Source organism: Haliaeetus albicilla, chromosome 25 (assembly GCF_947461875.1).
Source record: "Haliaeetus albicilla chromosome 25, bHalAlb1.1, whole genome shotgun sequence".
Classification (NCBI taxonomy): domain Eukaryota; kingdom Metazoa; phylum Chordata; class Aves; order Accipitriformes; family Accipitridae; genus Haliaeetus; species Haliaeetus albicilla.
Genome location: NC_091507.1, coordinates 2,741,999 through 2,760,607, shown reverse-complemented (window position 1 = coordinate 2,760,607; position 18,609 = coordinate 2,741,999). Strand labels below are relative to the sequence as shown.

The following is an 18,609-nucleotide window of genomic DNA, read 5'->3' as shown; positions in this document are numbered from 1 at the left end:
TTTGAAAGGTTGGACAGAACTTTAAATAGAGTAGATTTTTAAAGTCATATCTTACTGGTTTTAGCACAATAAATAAATGCATCCTTTAAAAAAAAAATAGGTGAACCTTTGAATTTTAAACATTCTGGATATATGGTATATATTCATGGCAGGACTTTTTAATAACTAATGCAATTTAACAGAAGCAAGTGGTTAACTGGCTTTAACAATTCTGTCTCAATTTCTCCTCATATCAGTCTACATCTTAAATATATTAAATAATGTGTCGGGACACAAATATAACCAAACAGTTTGCACGTCGGGACTGCTGCTGTCTGAATTACTGTGCCACGTGCATAGTAGCTTAAGCAGAGTAGCCTCCTTCGCCGCCCATCCAAATCATTATAAAATCACATTTGCCATCACTTACACTGCTTCAGTGGCACATGGATATGTCTTTGGCATCTGACCAACCAATTTTCTATTCCAGACTCAGTAAGCAAAAATCATTCTGCATTAGTCTCTGCAGCTCAGTATCCATCGTCTAACCTTGCAGATGTAATAATAATACCCACAAAACTCAAGCCACTGACCACTGAAACTTTTCTTAATGAGGAATTGAATGAATCTTGTTTTGTTGGAACATTTATTTCTTAAAACTATTTCCATCGATCTTTAACTATTTAAAACGTAATAATAGCAATGTGTTCCATAACAAAGAGTATAGATGCTCTTACATTGGATCGGATAGTCTGATTCCAAAAAAGTAGATAGGACTTAAAAGCAAAAATAATAGTGTTCAGGCTTCTGAAAGAAAAATGCCATTTACTCTTTGAATGAATGTGGGGTTTTTAAGGAACAATAATAAAGCCAATAGTATTGAACTGAGAACAGTATATAACATAGCGCTTGAAACTACAATATTCTTCAAAATTCCAGAGCTTTATCTCATTTCTGAATGCATCTTCCTCTTCTTAATTTCTTTATTTACTGGATTACTTAGAGCATAGATCATGTCTGTGAAGGGCTTTGGACACAAAATAGCTCTATGTGAATGTTATGCATTATTAATAAAAACTCAGATGATTCTTTAAAACAAGATGCTTGTAAAGCATTTAACATTTAATCAGCAAAATTTATCTGATGTTCTGCTTTTTGAAAAGCATTAAGGAAAAGAAAAAACTGAATAGCTGGAGGAATGAGGGATGTATGTGAACGCCTGACCTTTCATACTATGTACACAATGCCCTAACCTGAAAGGGAAAATGCCAGTGCCGTACAGATTATGAATAGCAGCTGTAATGATTTCTAATGCTTCAGTACAAATGAAAATGAAGCTCTGAACATAAAAGATTATGGTTAATTTGTCACATAATAAAAATATCTTTAAGATTTTCTCATTTTTAGTGATCTTTCCTCCTCTTTAATATGTAACTCCCATAGATCTCTTTTGCAATGTTATTGATACAGGTTTCGCTCCTCTGCAGTTTCTGACATCTTCAACTATCTTTTATTTCACTTCCTTATTTCCAATTTGAAATGTGCTTTTAGAGTACGTGATTTCCTTGTTTCTCAGCAAGGAATAAGTTTATACTGGTGTTTATTTTAATTCATTGCCGTAATTATTTATTCAAAGTGTTTGGCATTAGATAATGCATTTTATTGAATTACTCTTTTTAGTGATTTCTTAACTAACTGCCGTACTATCCAGATTGACCAAACTTCACCATGCAAAATGCTGCACCAGCGTATACAGTAAATCTACTCTCTGTCCAAAGTATGTCCACCTATGACAAAAATCAGAGTAGGGGGAGACTGTTGGGAGAGTAGAAGCACTAATGAGGCAGTATTTGCATTATATTAATTTATCAACTGCCTGACTTTTGTCAAGACATTGGTAACAAAGAAGAGCTCTGCTAGAGGCAGGGTTTTGTTGTGGAAGACAGCAGCATCACTTTGCCTGCTGCCAGAAGATGCTGTGACCATCACAGCAAACACACTTCTCTTCACATCCTTTCATGGCATTGTGGCCGTAAGCAGTCACTTGTCGGTCCAGCTTTGGTTTCACGGTTTGTGGTAGCAGAGCTGCACCTTGCTTGTTAATCACCAGTGCAGTTTTAATATAGGCACAGAGTTACACTTCTGTGGAATTAGCCATTAGACCTGCCATGAAGTTTTTGTTGACTTCTGTGCTAAGAAGCACGTTGACTTTATGGCATTTGCTGAAGGAAAGACAATATCAGATCCTGTATAAAATCTGTTTTATTTAGGTTTCTGAGCATGCTGGCATTGATAGACAATGTTCACACACTGCGCCAGAGCTGTGCAGCGCACAGCCACAGATTTTTCAGTCCAGTACTGGAAGCCTGATTTAGTGTATCATCAAACCATCACCATAGCTGTTGGTCTTCTGCTACTAATTTTTTCCCTGATACTGTGTGACTATTCAAATAATTATCATTTCTCTTTTATTCTTTTTTCCCCATTGTCAAGATGTCCTCATCTAGAGCATGCTGCTCTGCCACTTAAAACGAAGAGAAGTAGCCCAGCACTGATGAAATCAAAACTTTCACTTCCCATGGGGCATGAGAGGTCTGCTGCAGCCAGACTAGAGAAAAAAATTATTAAGTAAAGGGATGATTGTTACTTTCTAACATAGTGTCAGCAAAAACAGGCATTAAAAATAAACCATTAGAAGAGGGAATTTCTTTCCTAAGTGAAAATTTACGTTGTGTCTCTTTGAAAGAAAAAAAAATAAGAAACCAACAAGGCTTCGTTATGTGAATATTAGAGTTACATTTGCTCTCTGAAACATCCTTTTCAATTGCTAGATTGTATTGTTAATCTCTCTTTTGCACTGAGATAAGTGAATGGAATAACACCAATTTTCAGGGTTTGGAAAGTTACCTCATTATTTCCTTCAGTCCTTTAGGCTTCATTATTTTGCCTGTTTCCACTATTGAAGTAAAAACTCAAGTGGCTATGAGACTGCATCAAGATGTCTAAGCAACTGCTGGAAATTCAGCACAAGAAAGCCTCTCTTAATCTAATTCAGATAATGTAGAGGAACATGTGGGACTTGTACAGAAAAGCACTCAAGGTGTTGTAGTCCTTTTCTTTCCCTCTCCCAGCTAAATGAACTCTGAATCCAGTTTGAACATCCAGATGTATTTACAAAAATTTAGAAAATTAGAAGGATGTTGTAATTACATTTAGCACTTTTCAAATTAGATTTTGCTCTGACCACGTATGAAAATGTAACAAAGTCATGATGGCTCCATTTTTGAAGGTTGAATTTAAGAAATGATGGAGTAATTGGAATAGATTTCATAATCACTGCTAGGTCTCTGGTGGCTGCACCAGAGAATTGGTTCATGCCGCTGTTTCATAGCTTAATCTTTCATGTCAGCATTGGGTTGGATATTGTGGAACGGTTAGAATTTACCATGTTGTGCATTTTGTCCTGCAACCTTGGTGTTTCTGTACAGTCCAAGTTGCTGGAGGTCCTCAGTAAGTACGTTAATGCAAAAGATAAGTGATCCCAGATTAATTGCATGGGTTTAACGTACCTGAGTAGTGTGGGCAGTGGGCAGCTGTTGCGTGCCTGCTGGCTTCTGCACGTGGGCAGCTGCGGAATGGGAAAACAGAATTGGACGTCGCTCACTTGGAAACCTTGTCTGAAAGGGCTTGCTCAAGATGCCCACAGAAGTGCCCTTTAAAAGTCATTGCAGTCTGATGGAAACAGCGTAGTCTGATGGAAACAGCATAGTCTGACAAATAAAGAAGAGAAATTTTCAGGAGAGTGGAACTGCCCCTGCCGTGGTGAGTCCACCCTGTGCTGTAAATATTTTGCTTTGATAGTATTGTATAGTAGCTCCATAGCACCATTCCTAAAGATGTCTCATCAACAGACATCTTGGGGCTGGCTTATATCGCATTTTGTTCATTACACTTTGAGAATTAACTTTTCCTCAGAGCTTCTGAGGCTTTGGCAGTTAATGATGGGAAAACTAGCACTGAAATGTTGGCCTGGATGAGTGACCTGAGAGACCAATATTATCCCACTTTATCTGTCTTTGATCCTTTAAAACTAATGTGTAGAAAGTCTAATTAGAAGAGGACAGCTGAACAACTAATTAATAGGGGAGTAAGTGTTACATTTTTCTCCTTGGCAGTATGGCATCTTCATGCAGCGTGAAGTAATTTATGCTGTGATCGTGTGGCAGTAGCGTGCTAACAGTCGGACTTGGTGAAAGTTTCGGTCCATCAGATATACACACATGCCATCTGGCTCTCGGTTTTTACACTGGCCAAAATGAGCAAATACTGGTTCTGTTGGAGTAGCCAACTCCAGTGTTAGTAACTCCTGATACGTCCTCTACTCCGTCTTGAGGTTTAACCCCAAGTTCTCTCAGGGGCTGAGGGAGACCGTCATGGATCTGCGTAAGTAGGACAATGGTTGCCTAAGGAAGGCGGCCCAGTCAATGTAGAGTTTTCTGCATATTTAAGAGTTGCACTCCAGAATTAATTGAAAGCTGATGTAGTAAGAAGGAGCTGGTAAGACACTGTCTGGTAGAGGACTGCAGGTAACATCGCTCAGCAGTTAGGTATCAGTGTAACACTGCTGTTGATATTCAAGCAGCCTTACCAAGACACTTATACAGCACACACAGGTATTTAGTGTTTGACTAACATTTTGGTAACTCAATTACAAAGATTATAGCCTTAAAGCTGAGAATATAAGCAACTGGACAACTTTGGGTATTTGTGGAGAGGAGGATTATTTTGGCTAGAGGTAAATATAGGTCTTCATAAAGCACTGAAATTCAAGAACAGCTTCTTCATAGGGCTCACCTTGCCACAGTGCTAATAAAGGAGAAAACAGAGTGAATTTGGTACATGTGAAAGCTTGACAGATGGACAGCCTTAGAGAATGGGAGGCTTTTTTATTCTCAAAGCCTTTACTACAGAGGCATCTGAAATGGCATCTCCTCTATGAAAGCCCACCAGTGTGTCACAGCCCTGATCTGAAGGGACCGCTTCTATCGGAGGAAGCGAGCGTAATTCAGCCTGCAGACATGCTCGCTTCTTGGTCCCTTATGGAGACTGCCAACAAGGGTTCCAATTAGTGCCAGCTGCAGACTGTGACAATTTTAAAGATTGACTTTCACACCATGCCAGACCTTTAAAAGAAGGAACATTTATATAAAACATAATTTGCTTTGACAGTAATTTTCTGTATGCTATTATTGAAGTTATTTATGTTCAAATCAGAGTATCTTTTTTCTCAGCTGTGTTTCTGCTGCTGTTTGATCCTGCAGTGCAGTAATAATCCTGTGCTTATATCTTTTATACTTTATGTGGCAGTGGTCATTTCAAGCATCCATTACTTGCACAGTTTTTAAGGCTCAGACATTCAAACAGGAATCCTGTAAAGTTCCCAGACTCGTGTGCAGATTGCCTCTGCTGCTGCTGCAAGTCATCATATATTTAATGGCAGACTTAAATTTTAAGGACCTTGTGAAGCAGCAGGGCTATTCAAATTAAACTCTAGGGTTCAGGAGTTCACAAGTTGAAGTTGCTTGCATGCCAAGAGTATTTCATTGCATTGGCAGTGAGGCCAAGGGCAGGTAATACCATCAACAGCAGTAGAAGAAGCAGCCACCAGCTTTCCAAACGTGAGTGTGATCCCTCTGCCTTCTGATCCTAGAGATTCCAACGCACCCTCCCTATCTCCAAAAATAAGACCCGAACACCATGGTCTTTGTGTTCTGTCATCCCCGGAAAAAACCAGCATCTAACCTGATGCTCCTATTCATCTCTCAGGTTGTTCCTCATGTGTCCACCCCCAAAGCAAGACCTTGGCCTCACGTCCCATCTTCTATATCTATATACCATTCAGTGTTACCCCTCCTCCCCAGACTGGGACCCGACACCTCACCTTTGTGGTAGCATGCCTTATTTCTTGAGCCTCTTGCTACATTTCTTGCCTGCTGCGCTCCTGCAGCTGTCTTCTGAGATGGAGTTGGGGATGTAATGCCATGCATGGCTGTCGTGGTTTCAGCCCAGCTGGTAACAAAGCACCACAAAGCCGCTCGCTCACTCTTCCCCCTGGCCCCAGTGGGATGAGAAAATATAAAGAAACGCTCGTGGGTCGAGACAAGGAGGGATCACTCCCTATTTATGGGCACGGGCAAAAGACAGGCTCAACTTGGGGAAGAAAAAACAGCAATTTGACTTACAGAAGCTACTGAGTGATGGAAATTTGCCTGTAGTTTGTGTGCTGCAGTGTTGCCTTTGGAAATGGAGGGGGCAGAGCCCCACACACCATGGTTCTTGCTGGAGGAGTTCTCCAGTGCAGAGGAGCCGGACTGCGTGGGCTTTCAGCTTGTGTGTTAGTGTTTGCGCAGCAGCGCTGCTTCTCCTGTGACTAAAATAGCCTTGGGGAAAGGCATTATCCTCTTAAAGCCTCTCTCCCCCTTTCCCTGTGTTATTTCATGGGTGTCGATGAATACTGAGTCTGTCTGCTAGCTTATCAAGGTTCCCCATGTCCGCTCGGGCAGGTTGGCACCATTGCAGGACCTGGAGGTACACTGTGAGAGGCTGCATGCTAACGGTGGAGGATGTTCTCATGGGTCTGCTCTGTCCCACCGAGGTCCCTCCAGAAGGTGTCTCCGGCCCTGGAAATAAATCTAGGTGGATCTCTGGGGCAAACTGTTCTTTTCCACAGGAGCTGTGGCTCATGATAAAAGTTTGGAGAAGTGAAATTCAGACCTTTCCTAGGTGAAGATAACTACCGTAGAACAGGTTTTATGTAAAAATGTATATACAGCTCAAATCAAAATGATCCTTTTGAAATAATTCAAAATGTACTACAGTAGAGTGACTTTGCAAACCCTTTGTTCGATATTACTGCCTTAATCTTCATAATAATGAAAGACATTCAAATGCTGAATGATTTTTCTGTAGCCTAGATGCTAGAATTTGAAGATGTGTTCCACTTTCCTTAGCTTTGAATAGGGCATTTGAGGTAACCTGTTACATTTTGTAGTTGAGTTTTGACCCACTGATTTCCGTTTCCTTCCTTCAAAAATGTAGTGTGAAGCATACTGCAAATCATGGCATCACACTCCGTAACTGTGAAACTCAGACCTTTGTCATCAATAGTGAGACCCAAAGGGAAACAAAGAATCCTGAAATAGCAGAGAACAAAGCATTTCAAAACAAGAGTTTCAGAATTTGATGTTTGGTGTGAGTGAAACAGACATAAGTTATGATTAAGAGAAAGATTTTTCTTAATTGCATTCCCTGTAAATGATATTATTTATTATATGTCAGTTCCTAATTCATTCATCTTCACTGGGAGAGAAACCAAGTACTCCTTTAGTATGTACAATTGCTAAAAGTTTTGAAATTAGCATAAACAATAATTTTGCATTCTCAGTTCTTAAGAGTGAGTACAGGTAATATATATATACAACTTTAACCTTTATAATGAGCCTCAATTTGATTCTCAAACCATCTATATTCTCTCCTTGTTACAGCCTAAGTCGCTGTAAGGAGTAGGGAGAACGGCAAACATAATCACCACGGGGGGCGCAGGGAAGGACAGAGAGGTGAATCGCTGAAATTCCCATTGCAGTTTTCAGATTTTAGCCCTGTTCTCACCATTTGATTCTAATGTCAGGAAACGAAAGAAACATGGTATTTTATTGTGGTGTTGGTGTTAGCTGGTCAGATGGCAGAGCAACCAAAAAGTCCACAGGTGTTGTCCAAGCTTGGCGTTGCAGATGTTTGGTCTTGGAGTGACTCTGAAAGAGTATGTAGATTTAAAAGAGAAATAATTAGGTTGTGGTTAAGTGAGTATGAAAGGTAATAAAATATCTGCAATACGTACTCTTTTCTTTTGTTTTGTTTTGTTTTACTTCAGTCACATTCTTAAAGGAGGAAAGACATTGCAGGGGGAAAGTAAGACTGCAGCTGGTGTTTTAGCCTTTGCACTATCTTTCAGAAGTTGTTTAAAAGAAGTAGCTCACATTTAAGTGTGGTGATGTACCTAGTTTATGTGATCTAATCTAATCTAAACTGTTTATATGTTCTAATGTCACACGTGGATGTATGTATGTATACATAAGTTTAAGCTATAAAACTTACAGATCACAGTACAGAGTCAGTGATTCCATTGTTTTTCCGTTACTGTGATATATACAATACATGGTACGATTGACAGTCTCCAGTGCTGTGCAGGGGTTATCATTTAGATATATAGGATTTGCTAACAGTATTGAAGTAGAAAGTGATGTGCTGTGGTATGGAGTTTTGTCATCATGAGTTGAGAAGGTTTTAAAACGAGCGGTGGAGTCATGACTGAGTACTGCAGATCAAAAAGCTGCTGATTAAATATTTATTTCTCTTGTAACTGTGCTGTGTTTTGAATGTGGCATGTGTTTTATAGAAATGATGAGGGGACTGTACACAGTGCTTAACACCTGCTTTGCGTATGTGTAATATGCTTGGGTCCAGATACTCCAAATGGCCTTATTATAGCCTCAAATGTTGAATGAATGGTCCAGGGTCTAGCATCCTTCCAACGCAATTGATTATCCTGTAATAAAGTCTTGTCCCCAGAATAAATCTGTTGACCTTTTGGTTTAAAAAACTTCTTGTTAGTCTAGGATGAATCTTGCCTACACTGGTACCTGGACAGGTTTAATCCAAGAGTAATGAAGAGCTGAAAAACATTTTCAGGAGAAGCTGATTTTCTTTTTTAAACGCAACTTTCTAAGGTAGCTGGACCGCAGGAGGCAGGGGTGATGGTAATCTTATGTTACATGAGAAACATGAATTAGTGGGTTGAAAGTAATTGAAGAGGTCAGTTGGGCATGGAGTAGTTATCCCAGGGCTGCAGTTCATCCCATAGCTACAACTGTGGGCTTTTCTGTGTACTGGTATGTCTAGATTAATAGAACGGTGACAAATTGGATAGATGTGGATAGCATAGATGTGACTGTAAGATTCTTGAAATAAATTACATTTCTTATCATGCATTTTCAGATTCCCAAAAATGTGGTAGGTGAAATAGAAAAAAAAAAGTAGAGGTAATCCTGTTGTTAGCCAAAACAGAATGGACGTTGCTTTTTTTCAAACTATAAGCTATAAACTCTTCAAGAATAACAGTGGAGAATAATAAAGAATAATTGTGGAGATTTCCAAAGCTGTAGCTTACAGACCTTAAAAATGAACTGTAAATTTTCAGAAATATGAACGCTGTAAATAAAGGCTGTTTCATTATTGAATAAATAATTTCTGGTGTTTAACTTTGGAACATGTTTTATTGAAATGAAAAATAATTGTGGGAAATTCCTTAAAGTGTTTATATCTAAAGGGGATAAAATTATGTGGGTTTATGGCAGAATATTTAATTTTCACCACATGTAGCTCCTCATTAATTTTTTTTAACTTTCTAACTTAATTTTATTTCTGTTGTTCCAAGCACAAACAAGCAACCAAAGCCTTCAATCCCTCCTTTTGAAAAGTCTACCTATACGCTTTTAGTGTAATGATGTATCAATAGCTAATAAGAGGAGCAAAAATTGAAGCTTAACAAATTTTTCTTTAGTTAGGGGATATTTGATCAGACCTTGCCCCTTGCATGACTGATGGCTTTGACAGAAGTAGAATTTGCTATCCCAGTTGGCCTTCAGAGATGTGTTGGCTTCATCAAATATAGGCTGACTTTCCAGACCAATTTTCTGGCTGGGCCTTTAGTCTCGCCTCTATTTTCTTTGCTTTTTGGCTTTTTAAGTTGTGTATCAGTGGCATGAATATGCATATAAGGTGATGCTGTATAAGACCAATACAGTGTGATTTACTTTAGTTAGTTCTGCTGAACAGGTCAGGCATGCCAAATCACTTGCACTTCAGTTAGCCAGGCAATATATCACATAAATAAACAATTAATTGTGTTTGAAAGTAGTAAAACCAACAGAAAATCAACTCCATCTCAACAAAATTGCCACTGTCCTTTTCTTAGCTAATAATGCCCTCAACAGCCATCTGACGAACAATACAATATAAGAGATATTGACTCTGATTGGCTTCTCTTCCTTCTTCTTCCACTTTACCCTTACTTTTCCCCAGCTATTCACCACTCCCAACTGCCCACCAATTGTCAAAATATACATTTGTCATTTGTCTAGACCACTTGATCATATCAAGATTCCTAATAATTTCTTCTCTTTATCCTGTAAATCAGTTGGGTTTTTTTAGAGCTGCTTATATGTTTTCTATTTACTACTTTCATCCTAAAGAAGAGCTGTTTAATTTTAAAGAAAAATGTTTCTTTAGCAATCTTGTAAAAATGTAAAAATTCTAATGGGCGTATTCACCAAATATGAATCTTTTTCCACCCATTTAGAAAGGTGAGCTAGAGGAGAAATGGGGGCTAAATTTTGTCCTCGTTTTTGTTTTGAAAACACTGCTGTCTTCAGATAAATTTGGCATTAAGTGTACAAGAGCTAGATAGTATAAAAAGTGACCTGCATTTGTAAAGTAGGTGAAAGAAATTCATGGTCTATAGATGCTGAACTGATAAGATTAATCAAATGTTATTCCATTCTTGCTGCAAAAAATCATTATTGCAGCATGCAGGTCTCTGATGAAGCAAATATTTCATAGTATAAACTGCAAAGTTAAGTCAATTCAATTTGTTAGATTGGAAAAAACTTGTTATTTTGGCATATTATTCATCTCTGTAATTCTCTGCTATGTAAGAAACATTTTGCCATATTACTGCAGTTTTCTCTATTAAAAAGAAAAGCTGGTTATCTGTAGTGAATAAAAGTATGACTCTTTACTTGATTTTACTTTTTTTCTTTTTATAGAAGCTGCAAAGAATCAATCCTCCTTACTGTTGTTCAACCTTACCCTGTAAGTATCGTCAGTGTTTTCTGAATTAGTTTCCTAGCAACATAGCAGCTTTTTTTTCTGCCTATATTCTGTCTGTGTCTCTACCTTATCTGTGCAATAAAAAGAAATAAGTGAGATAAGGGCTGTGTCTCTTAAAGGTGATGTTTAAGACGGCATTACTGCATCCTGCACTCAAAGACTGCATTAGCAAGTTAAATAATAACAGTATCTTCAAACTCATCCCAGAAAGATAGGTAGAGCAGGACGCTGAGTTCTACTTCAGTTGCTGATCTCTTGCAGCTCCTGGGTTTTTCTTGATGCTGCCTCGGTCCCACAGAGTTATGCTGCTGTATGAAACCAGCTGTGCCTTACGCAAGGGAGGAATCTGTCTGCATCTCCCGTGCAGGGCACGTGGAAGCGAGGGCAGAGAAGAGGCAGACGGGCGATGGCGCGAGGCTGGCGTGAAGGGAGTGGGAGAAACTGCAGCCCACCTGGGAGCAGGCTGATGCGACGCGCTGTTGCGCCTCGCTCAGCAGTTTGTGGGAGCGGGTTCATGACCTGCCAGCTCAAACCCATCTCCCATGAAAAAGGAGAGAAGCCAAGCATCTCTCTCTTCCCATGCGTCTGTGCAAGCCGTGCGTACCTTGCAAGCTGCTGGGGGCCTCTGCCATGCGTTAGGGGTGATTTTGGATTCAACAGATCCCTTCAGCTCCCTGTTGGCTAGCCTGATACACAGCAGTTTTGATTAACAAGGGATAATTGCATCCTTTTCCCCTAAGAATAAGAGATGAGATGGATTTGACACAAAGATGTGAAAACAAGTTTATCTAATGAAGCTGCCAAAATACACATCTTGCAAATGGAGCTTGGCCAGTGCCATGTGGCTTCGTGCTACTCGCTAGCCTTTCTGGCTAGTTTAGATGTAGCTGTGCTGGTCCTGTACCCTTTCTAGAAACCAGTCTGCACAGCAACTAAATCACGGGGGGAAAGCACACACTGCATAGCAAAACCAGGCAGGGGCTACCACGCTGCAGTAAGACCACTGGCAGGAAGGTGAGCTGGGTTCTGGTTGACATCAGCCACCTTAGGTGAAAATGCAGGCATGGTCTGGCTAAATAAAGAAACCTAACCACCTTTAAAGCTTGCTGGATTACAGCCAGTGGTTTTGATCACAGGGAATATATATAATAAAAGGGGAAAAGAAATCTTCACCCACTTGCCTTTTTTATGCAGGTTGCCTTATTTCATCCGTCGACAGGCTTCATTCTTTCTTTAAATGTCAGGTGAAGAAAGGGCATGCGCTTTAGCGCAGGTATGCGTAGTCCTTAAAAGTGGACAGTAAAATGTAGTACTACGTGTCTGTGAGGTGTTGTGGCCTGTTATCACTGTGCTGCTGGTATGAGAGCAAGCCTACATGTACTGAACGTAAGGGAAGCTGAAACCCAAATTAACTGTCCACTCCATGTTCAATGGGAGACCTTGCAGCATGGGTACGGTGTTCCTCCAGCCTTTGACCTGGAGAAGAAGGAAAGTCATGACCCGGTATCTTCCCAGGTCTTTGGGTCCAAGCCGTGTTCGAGGCCTTAAAAGGCAGAATCTGCTCCTCTCATTACGTAGCACCAAAAGCTAATCAATAACTGAACCACCTCTAGATGTCACTGAGCTAGGAATGGCACTGAAACACTTTGCCGCCCTGTCAGCCGTTTGGGCTGATGTGCCCATCTTATACACGTATTTGTGTTGCCCCACTCTGGCATGTCTGTCAGACGCCCCCAGCTCTACCTCCGCAGACAAGGCACACCAGTTTTCGGGGCTGGTGGACGTTTTATCTCATGTAGGCATGAAGATTGTCTCCCCAAGAATGTCCACAGAGCAATCAGAAGATGCAACTGATGTATGCATATTGGGGCTAGCTTTATTTGGCCCATTTTTATCGCAAAGTTGGGATGCTTCAGTGGCATGAGCTTAGTTGGGAGAGCATGAACTGCAGGACAGTTGCACCCTGCAGATCTCCTCTGGTTTGTGCACTCTTATTGTACCTCCCTACCCATCCAGACCAGGGTCTTGTTGATTCATAGCATCCTTCCCTTACCACTTTCAAGCCCAAGTTTTCCTGCAGTGGAAACAAAGGTGTGCGGAGGGATGGGGAGCAATTGAGATGCTGCCAGCGTGCGCAGCCAAGTTTGAGCCCTGAAGCAGTGTAAGGTCCCTCAGTTTTTGCAAACCCTGGGCTGTGAAGTCTCCTGGGGACTCCTGAGTTGCCTTGAACATCTGGCCCATGCTGGCCTTCGTATTGCCGCAAAGTTATTGTCAGTAGTGCCTGAGCCTGTTAGGTGACATCCCTCTCAGCTCTGCCATCCTGGGTGTTGCTGCACTCCGGCTGTGTACCTGTGCTGGTCTTCTGGCGAATACGTTTTTTCTCATGGTTTGGAAATAATATTTATGTCTTCAAAAATAATGATGCACATGTGTTTTCCTCTTTTCTTTAATTTTGCCTCCTCCTTTTTTCCTTTTACTATTTTGCCAATAAAACTGGAAAGGTGAAGTAGAAACCAGACAATGGAAAAGTAAGAGCTTTTAAATAAAGACTGAACTTCTTCCCCGTTCTTGGCAGAAATACATCTTTACAAACATTTCATCGATCTCTCTTCTTGATGGTGAACCTTTTTCTTTCTATCATTGCATGAAAAATATCTGCCAAGATGGATTACAAGAGTGCTGTTTCTTAATTGTTTTTATTTGCGCTATTTAGAGTGTGTTTTGTTTTCATGCTTTCAAGTAACCATCCTTTATGATTGCAGGTAAAAGTAGACATAATCTAGATTTATAGTACTCTGTAGTTCACTTAGTACTTTTTGAAAGCTTTTGCGGATCATTTTTGCTTAAGTGCATTTAGTTTTGTTTAATGCTTAAACTCATTAAAATTTCATTTTAATTATGACCAAACCAAAGCATTAGGTTATCTTTTTCTTTCCATCAGTCTCTGCTAGGTTCATATCACCACTGCTCACAAGGAGGTCACTGAACAGCTAAAGCAGTTGAAGCAGTTCAAAGTTTTGATTTCTGGAAGTATGGCATGTGATTATCATTTCTGACCATTTTATTCTGTAAATGGACTATCATTCTGCTTGTTGCCTTATTAAGTTTTAAGCATTACTCAAATCAAATAACTTGCCTGTTTTGATATTTGTTCAGATTTTATGTATACAGATCATTTGATAGGTTGCTTTCATGATTAATCTCTTAAGTTCCTTGGATGTAGTCCAGGCCCAACTGAGATCTATGGCAATTTTGCTGTGCCTAAGTTCTGCAAGGGGAAAAGGATAAGATCTTTTTCTGTTTTGAAAGAGATGCTTCTTGTTATAACACGGTTGTGTCTGAGACACAACGTTTGCAGAAAAACTACAATAAATAACATTTATGGATCATAATGATTGTGGCAACAATCTTATTGAGAGTCTCACAGGTTTTTTCATGCTGCTTTGCTTTCTGGAGTCGTGTAACAGCAGCAACTACCATATCTAGACTTGTGGTTGTAAAGAAGGATATAAAAAAGAAACAGGTTTGTCACAAAGACTTCAAAATCTAAAGTGAAGACGACTGCCGAGGTGTAGTTTTAGAAATCATTTGGAAGTCAGACGTGAGCATTTTGAACAAGATGATTTTTAACTGCTTGAAGGTGTGAAGTTGGCGTAGAGATGATGGCTTTTTTTTCTTTGAATGTGTATATTTTTTATGGTCATCCTGAGGACCTTTTCCACTGCCTAACTTCCACATCAGCTTTTTGGTATGGTCAGTTCAATACATAGCTTTAATCGTACACAGGAGAGGATCACAATGTGGTTAATGACAAACTTGCCATCACTGCGTTGCCTCCTGGAAGTGCTGGCTGGACCATGGCCACTGTCCAACCACTCTTTGCTGTTCAAAGGAGCCTCCTCTCATGTCAGACCTGTGCTGTGCAGCGTTTCTTCTTCCATCCGTGTGCGGTGCAAATCCTGACCTTCCTTCCTGGAGGCCTCCTCTTAGGCTATATGGATTTTTCTGGAGTACAGGTGTATGAAATACATGATCTTTTCAGCAGCGAAGGCTGTGAGGAAATTCAATGTGAACTTTCATGTTAATTTTTCAGCAAAGTGGAAGAGAGCCCCTCCACCCTTCACCCTGTCCACCATTTTCTCCTTGTAGTTCTCTCCTCCCACCCCCCAGTTGCCATTAGGTCTCTTTTCCCTCTTCATTAGCCCTTTCTCCCATCTCTGGTGCATTACAATTCATATAGTCCTTCATTTGTTCATTTTAGCCTGGATTTGTATGGGGTGAAGGTTTCTTTCATTCCCAAAATTCCTCATCCTTGCAGTTGTAGGGTTGAAAGTAGTACGGCACGGCTGACTTTTTTTTGTACTTTTCTGCACTTGATTAAAGAGTAGTCACCTGTGTATGAGAGGTAATCATGAATGTAAAGGAGTAATCCATGAACATAAAGGGCTGAACTTTGGAGAGGCAGAATCCCAAAAGGCCAGTGCAGGGGATTTTATGGAGGATCTCCACATTTAATAAACGCAGAGCTAGATGGCTCAGGCCCGTCTAGTCACGAGATGCGCTGCAACGTCTGCATGTTCCACAAAGTCTGAAGCTGACCTGAGGTTTCACTCATGGTTTCTGGGACAATCACAGTAAACTAGGCTGTCATTTACTGCAGATGGAATGAACTGGATTTTCTCAATGCCTGCATTAAAGTAAGGTTTGGCTATTCCCCACCTTACAGGTCCATGTTATACATGCATGGGACTAATGAGCAGACTGTGATTACCATCTAAAAACAGTAAAATATAAATAATGCGAATAGTAAAGTATAATTGTCTGTGATCGATCACCAACTTTTAAGAGAGAACCCAAATCTGACCACTATTTCAGCAATTAAATTTGTTCCAAGAGTTTAACAAGCACTCCTGATGATGTTCTGTCAGTGCCCTGTGGTTATAACAAAATGCTGCATGGTAAAACTTCTCCACATTATTTCTCCCATGTCCCTACCTACTCTTCTACTATGCTCTTGTGAGCCAGTGTAGTTGTTTCAGCCTTGCTCACAGCTATGAATGGCAGCATTTAGTTTGCCTTTGGGCATTATGTACCGTTCCACTTAATAAATTTAATTCTTCCTCTTATTCATGTTTTATTTGCTTGCTAAATTTTGTCTGATATAATTGCCTTTAGGGATGGACCAAAAAGTCAACATATTTTTGCAGTCTTGCAATTTTTCTTTATTTCCTAACAAACATAATATTTTGTATTAAACTAATGACTAATTTTAAGTAACAAGCTTAGAATTGATAGCATATATACAATCTGTGGCCATTTTTTATGTCTGATTTTGACACATTGTCACAGAGAGCAGGTTTTCTTTTTACCTTGTGACTGCTATCTTGTTTCATTTCATTATGGTAACTCAGTACTACATTATGCTCTTCTAAATGCTAAATCCTTCTTTTTCTTGAGCATGAGTAAAGGTTTTGTTGTTGTAGCACCTCTACCGGCAAGAGCACTCAAAGGGGCTTTTGCAGCAAATAAACACCATTTCCCTTGGAATCTCCCCAAAATTGTAGTTTACCTGCAAAAGCAGACAAAGTACTAGACATTCTTATTTTCATTGAAAAACAGTTTCCCTCAAAATGTAGGATATTGTTTCTAAGATCTATCAAAAAATGACCTGTTAGAATGCTGCTGACAAAAATAAGATCTAATTTTGAACAGTCCAGAAAATGAGAAAAGTAATATTTTCCAGAAAGCCTCATCTTGTTATAGCAATCTCTCATGTTTTGACCCTACTGATGGGATACCCATTGACTGCAGTCCCTAGCAAGTAGGGTTCAAAGGAGGGTCTCAGTCTTCACTATCATTTCCTCCAAGCAGATCTCTATGCAATGGTTCATTTATCTTGTTAGCAGTTTCTCCAAGTAGTGTCAAAATGATCAGCTGAATTTTTACTGAATTCTGTGTAAACAAGTAAAAATTATTTAAAATCCTGATAAATTTGAGCTTTTAACAGGAAACAGTGCTTACGTCACACAGCATGAAGTTTGTGGGTTTTTGAAGTATTTTGACTCCTTGTTAAAATGTGTCCCTTCATTTTGCAAAAGTCACTCTAATTAAGCTGTTTTATCTGTGACAATGCAAATACTTTACTTGCAGTGATAAATGTTCTGCGTTAGTGTAAACACCTCCTGCTTAAGGTGGTTAACTGAGGATAATGGCTTCCATTTGGCTAAAAGTCAGAGTATCAGAAACAAATGAACCTGGCACTCTGAGTATCATTAATTGATAGTGTTCTTCGCCCACAAACCTGAAGACATTAAAATAGAATAGAGCAGCACATCATTTTGCTGATGCTTTGTTAGACAAGCAAGTTTCGACAATCAAACCCAACTGTTTTCCTAGGTATTTGCCGCACTTTTTAGAAACAGTTCCTTTCCCAAAGAGAAAATGTCAAGTGCCAAGTTGATGCAGAGGTAGAAACAATGAGATTGTGCAATTAAATGCAAAAGCTGTGCTCTTACTCAAACCTTTAACCAGCAGAGAACATTCCCCCAAATACCTGGCACAGCTGTTCTAGTTTTTCTTACACCCCTGGTTTATAGTTTGAAGCTTTTTAGAAAGCAGTCTGCTTCCAGGCTCACCCAGAGTGCCTGGCAAGGGGCCGGAGTCCTGACCACGTAGTCACAGCAGAAGTGGGAAGGGGGGGAAGCCCCACCGCGGTGTGCTCCCCTGGCTGTGCAATACGTACGTGAAACCCCACGTCCTGGAGGGGTTCTTGGGAACTCGCATATGTTCAAATCTTTCAGTTGCGTTGGACTCCCCTACCACATTTTTGCAGTAACATCATTTAAGTGTTTATGCCCCCCACAAGTGACTTTTGAGGTTGTAGAGAGGTTGTAGAGAGCAACAGAGCCACATAACCGTTTGCCAGATCTGCTGTATGGGAATAACCTTGCCAGAATCCGGAAGAAAATTTGGCAGTCTGCCTGCAAAGAGAGGCCAGACTGGTGACTCATCTGCAACAAGAGCAAACAGCTGTAAAAAGCCTCTTCCAGCAAGAAGAGTAAGTGAAAGCCACTCCTTTCCCCTTGCCCTTGCAAGGGAGAGCCAGTGGCACGCTACTAGAGCTGTGCTGCCCTGTAGCAGTGGGAATCAACAGGTTGCAGTCCATTACTTGGATGCCATATAGACTATCTCCCTTACACACTGCAGAAAGGGACTACATGGAGAGGAGGGAAATTAGAAAAGGCATGTGTAGAATTATTGTATTAATCATGGTATTATTGTATACTGTGTCTTTCTAGGAATTCATCTCTAGAATACAATATGTAAGCATGCTTCTTCAGTGTTACCGTGTTGTCCCTTCCTGCTGAAGAAGTGCTTTGGGTGCCCCGGCCCCAAGACATTAACTTTTCTTTTTTTGAAACTTTTCTTCTTTGTTTCTTTTCATTGGTTGTTTCAAATCTTCCGGGGGACCTTCTGCATTTTTCAGGACTGGCTTTGGAAGCTGAGCTTGGTTTGATCATGGGGTTGAATTTTCTGTCATTTACTGTTACTGATTAAAAAGATGTATGGTCATAGCTGCTAGAGAAGAGGTAAGAAAGAATGAACTGTAAAAGTGAAGAAGGATTCATTTTTATTTCTTGGTTCTATTTTGTGCTCCAGAAAGTATCGCATGGCTCTGATATT

At 40.1% G+C, this 18,609-nt stretch overlaps 1 protein-coding gene across 4 annotated transcripts in view; it reads left to right on the top strand.

Moving 5' to 3' along the window:
- Nucleotides 1-18,609, top strand: part of FRMPD4 (FERM and PDZ domain containing 4) — a 410,939-nt gene that overhangs the window by 368,684 nt on the left and 23,646 nt on the right. For all 4 annotated transcript variants that reach the window (XM_069770396.1, XM_069770397.1, XM_069770398.1 and 1 more), the window contains exon 5: nt 10,863-10,908. In XM_069770396.1, coding sequence (XP_069626497.1) covers nt 10,863-10,908 — 46 coding nt within the window. The remainder of the gene's footprint in view (nt 1-10,862; nt 10,909-18,609) is intronic.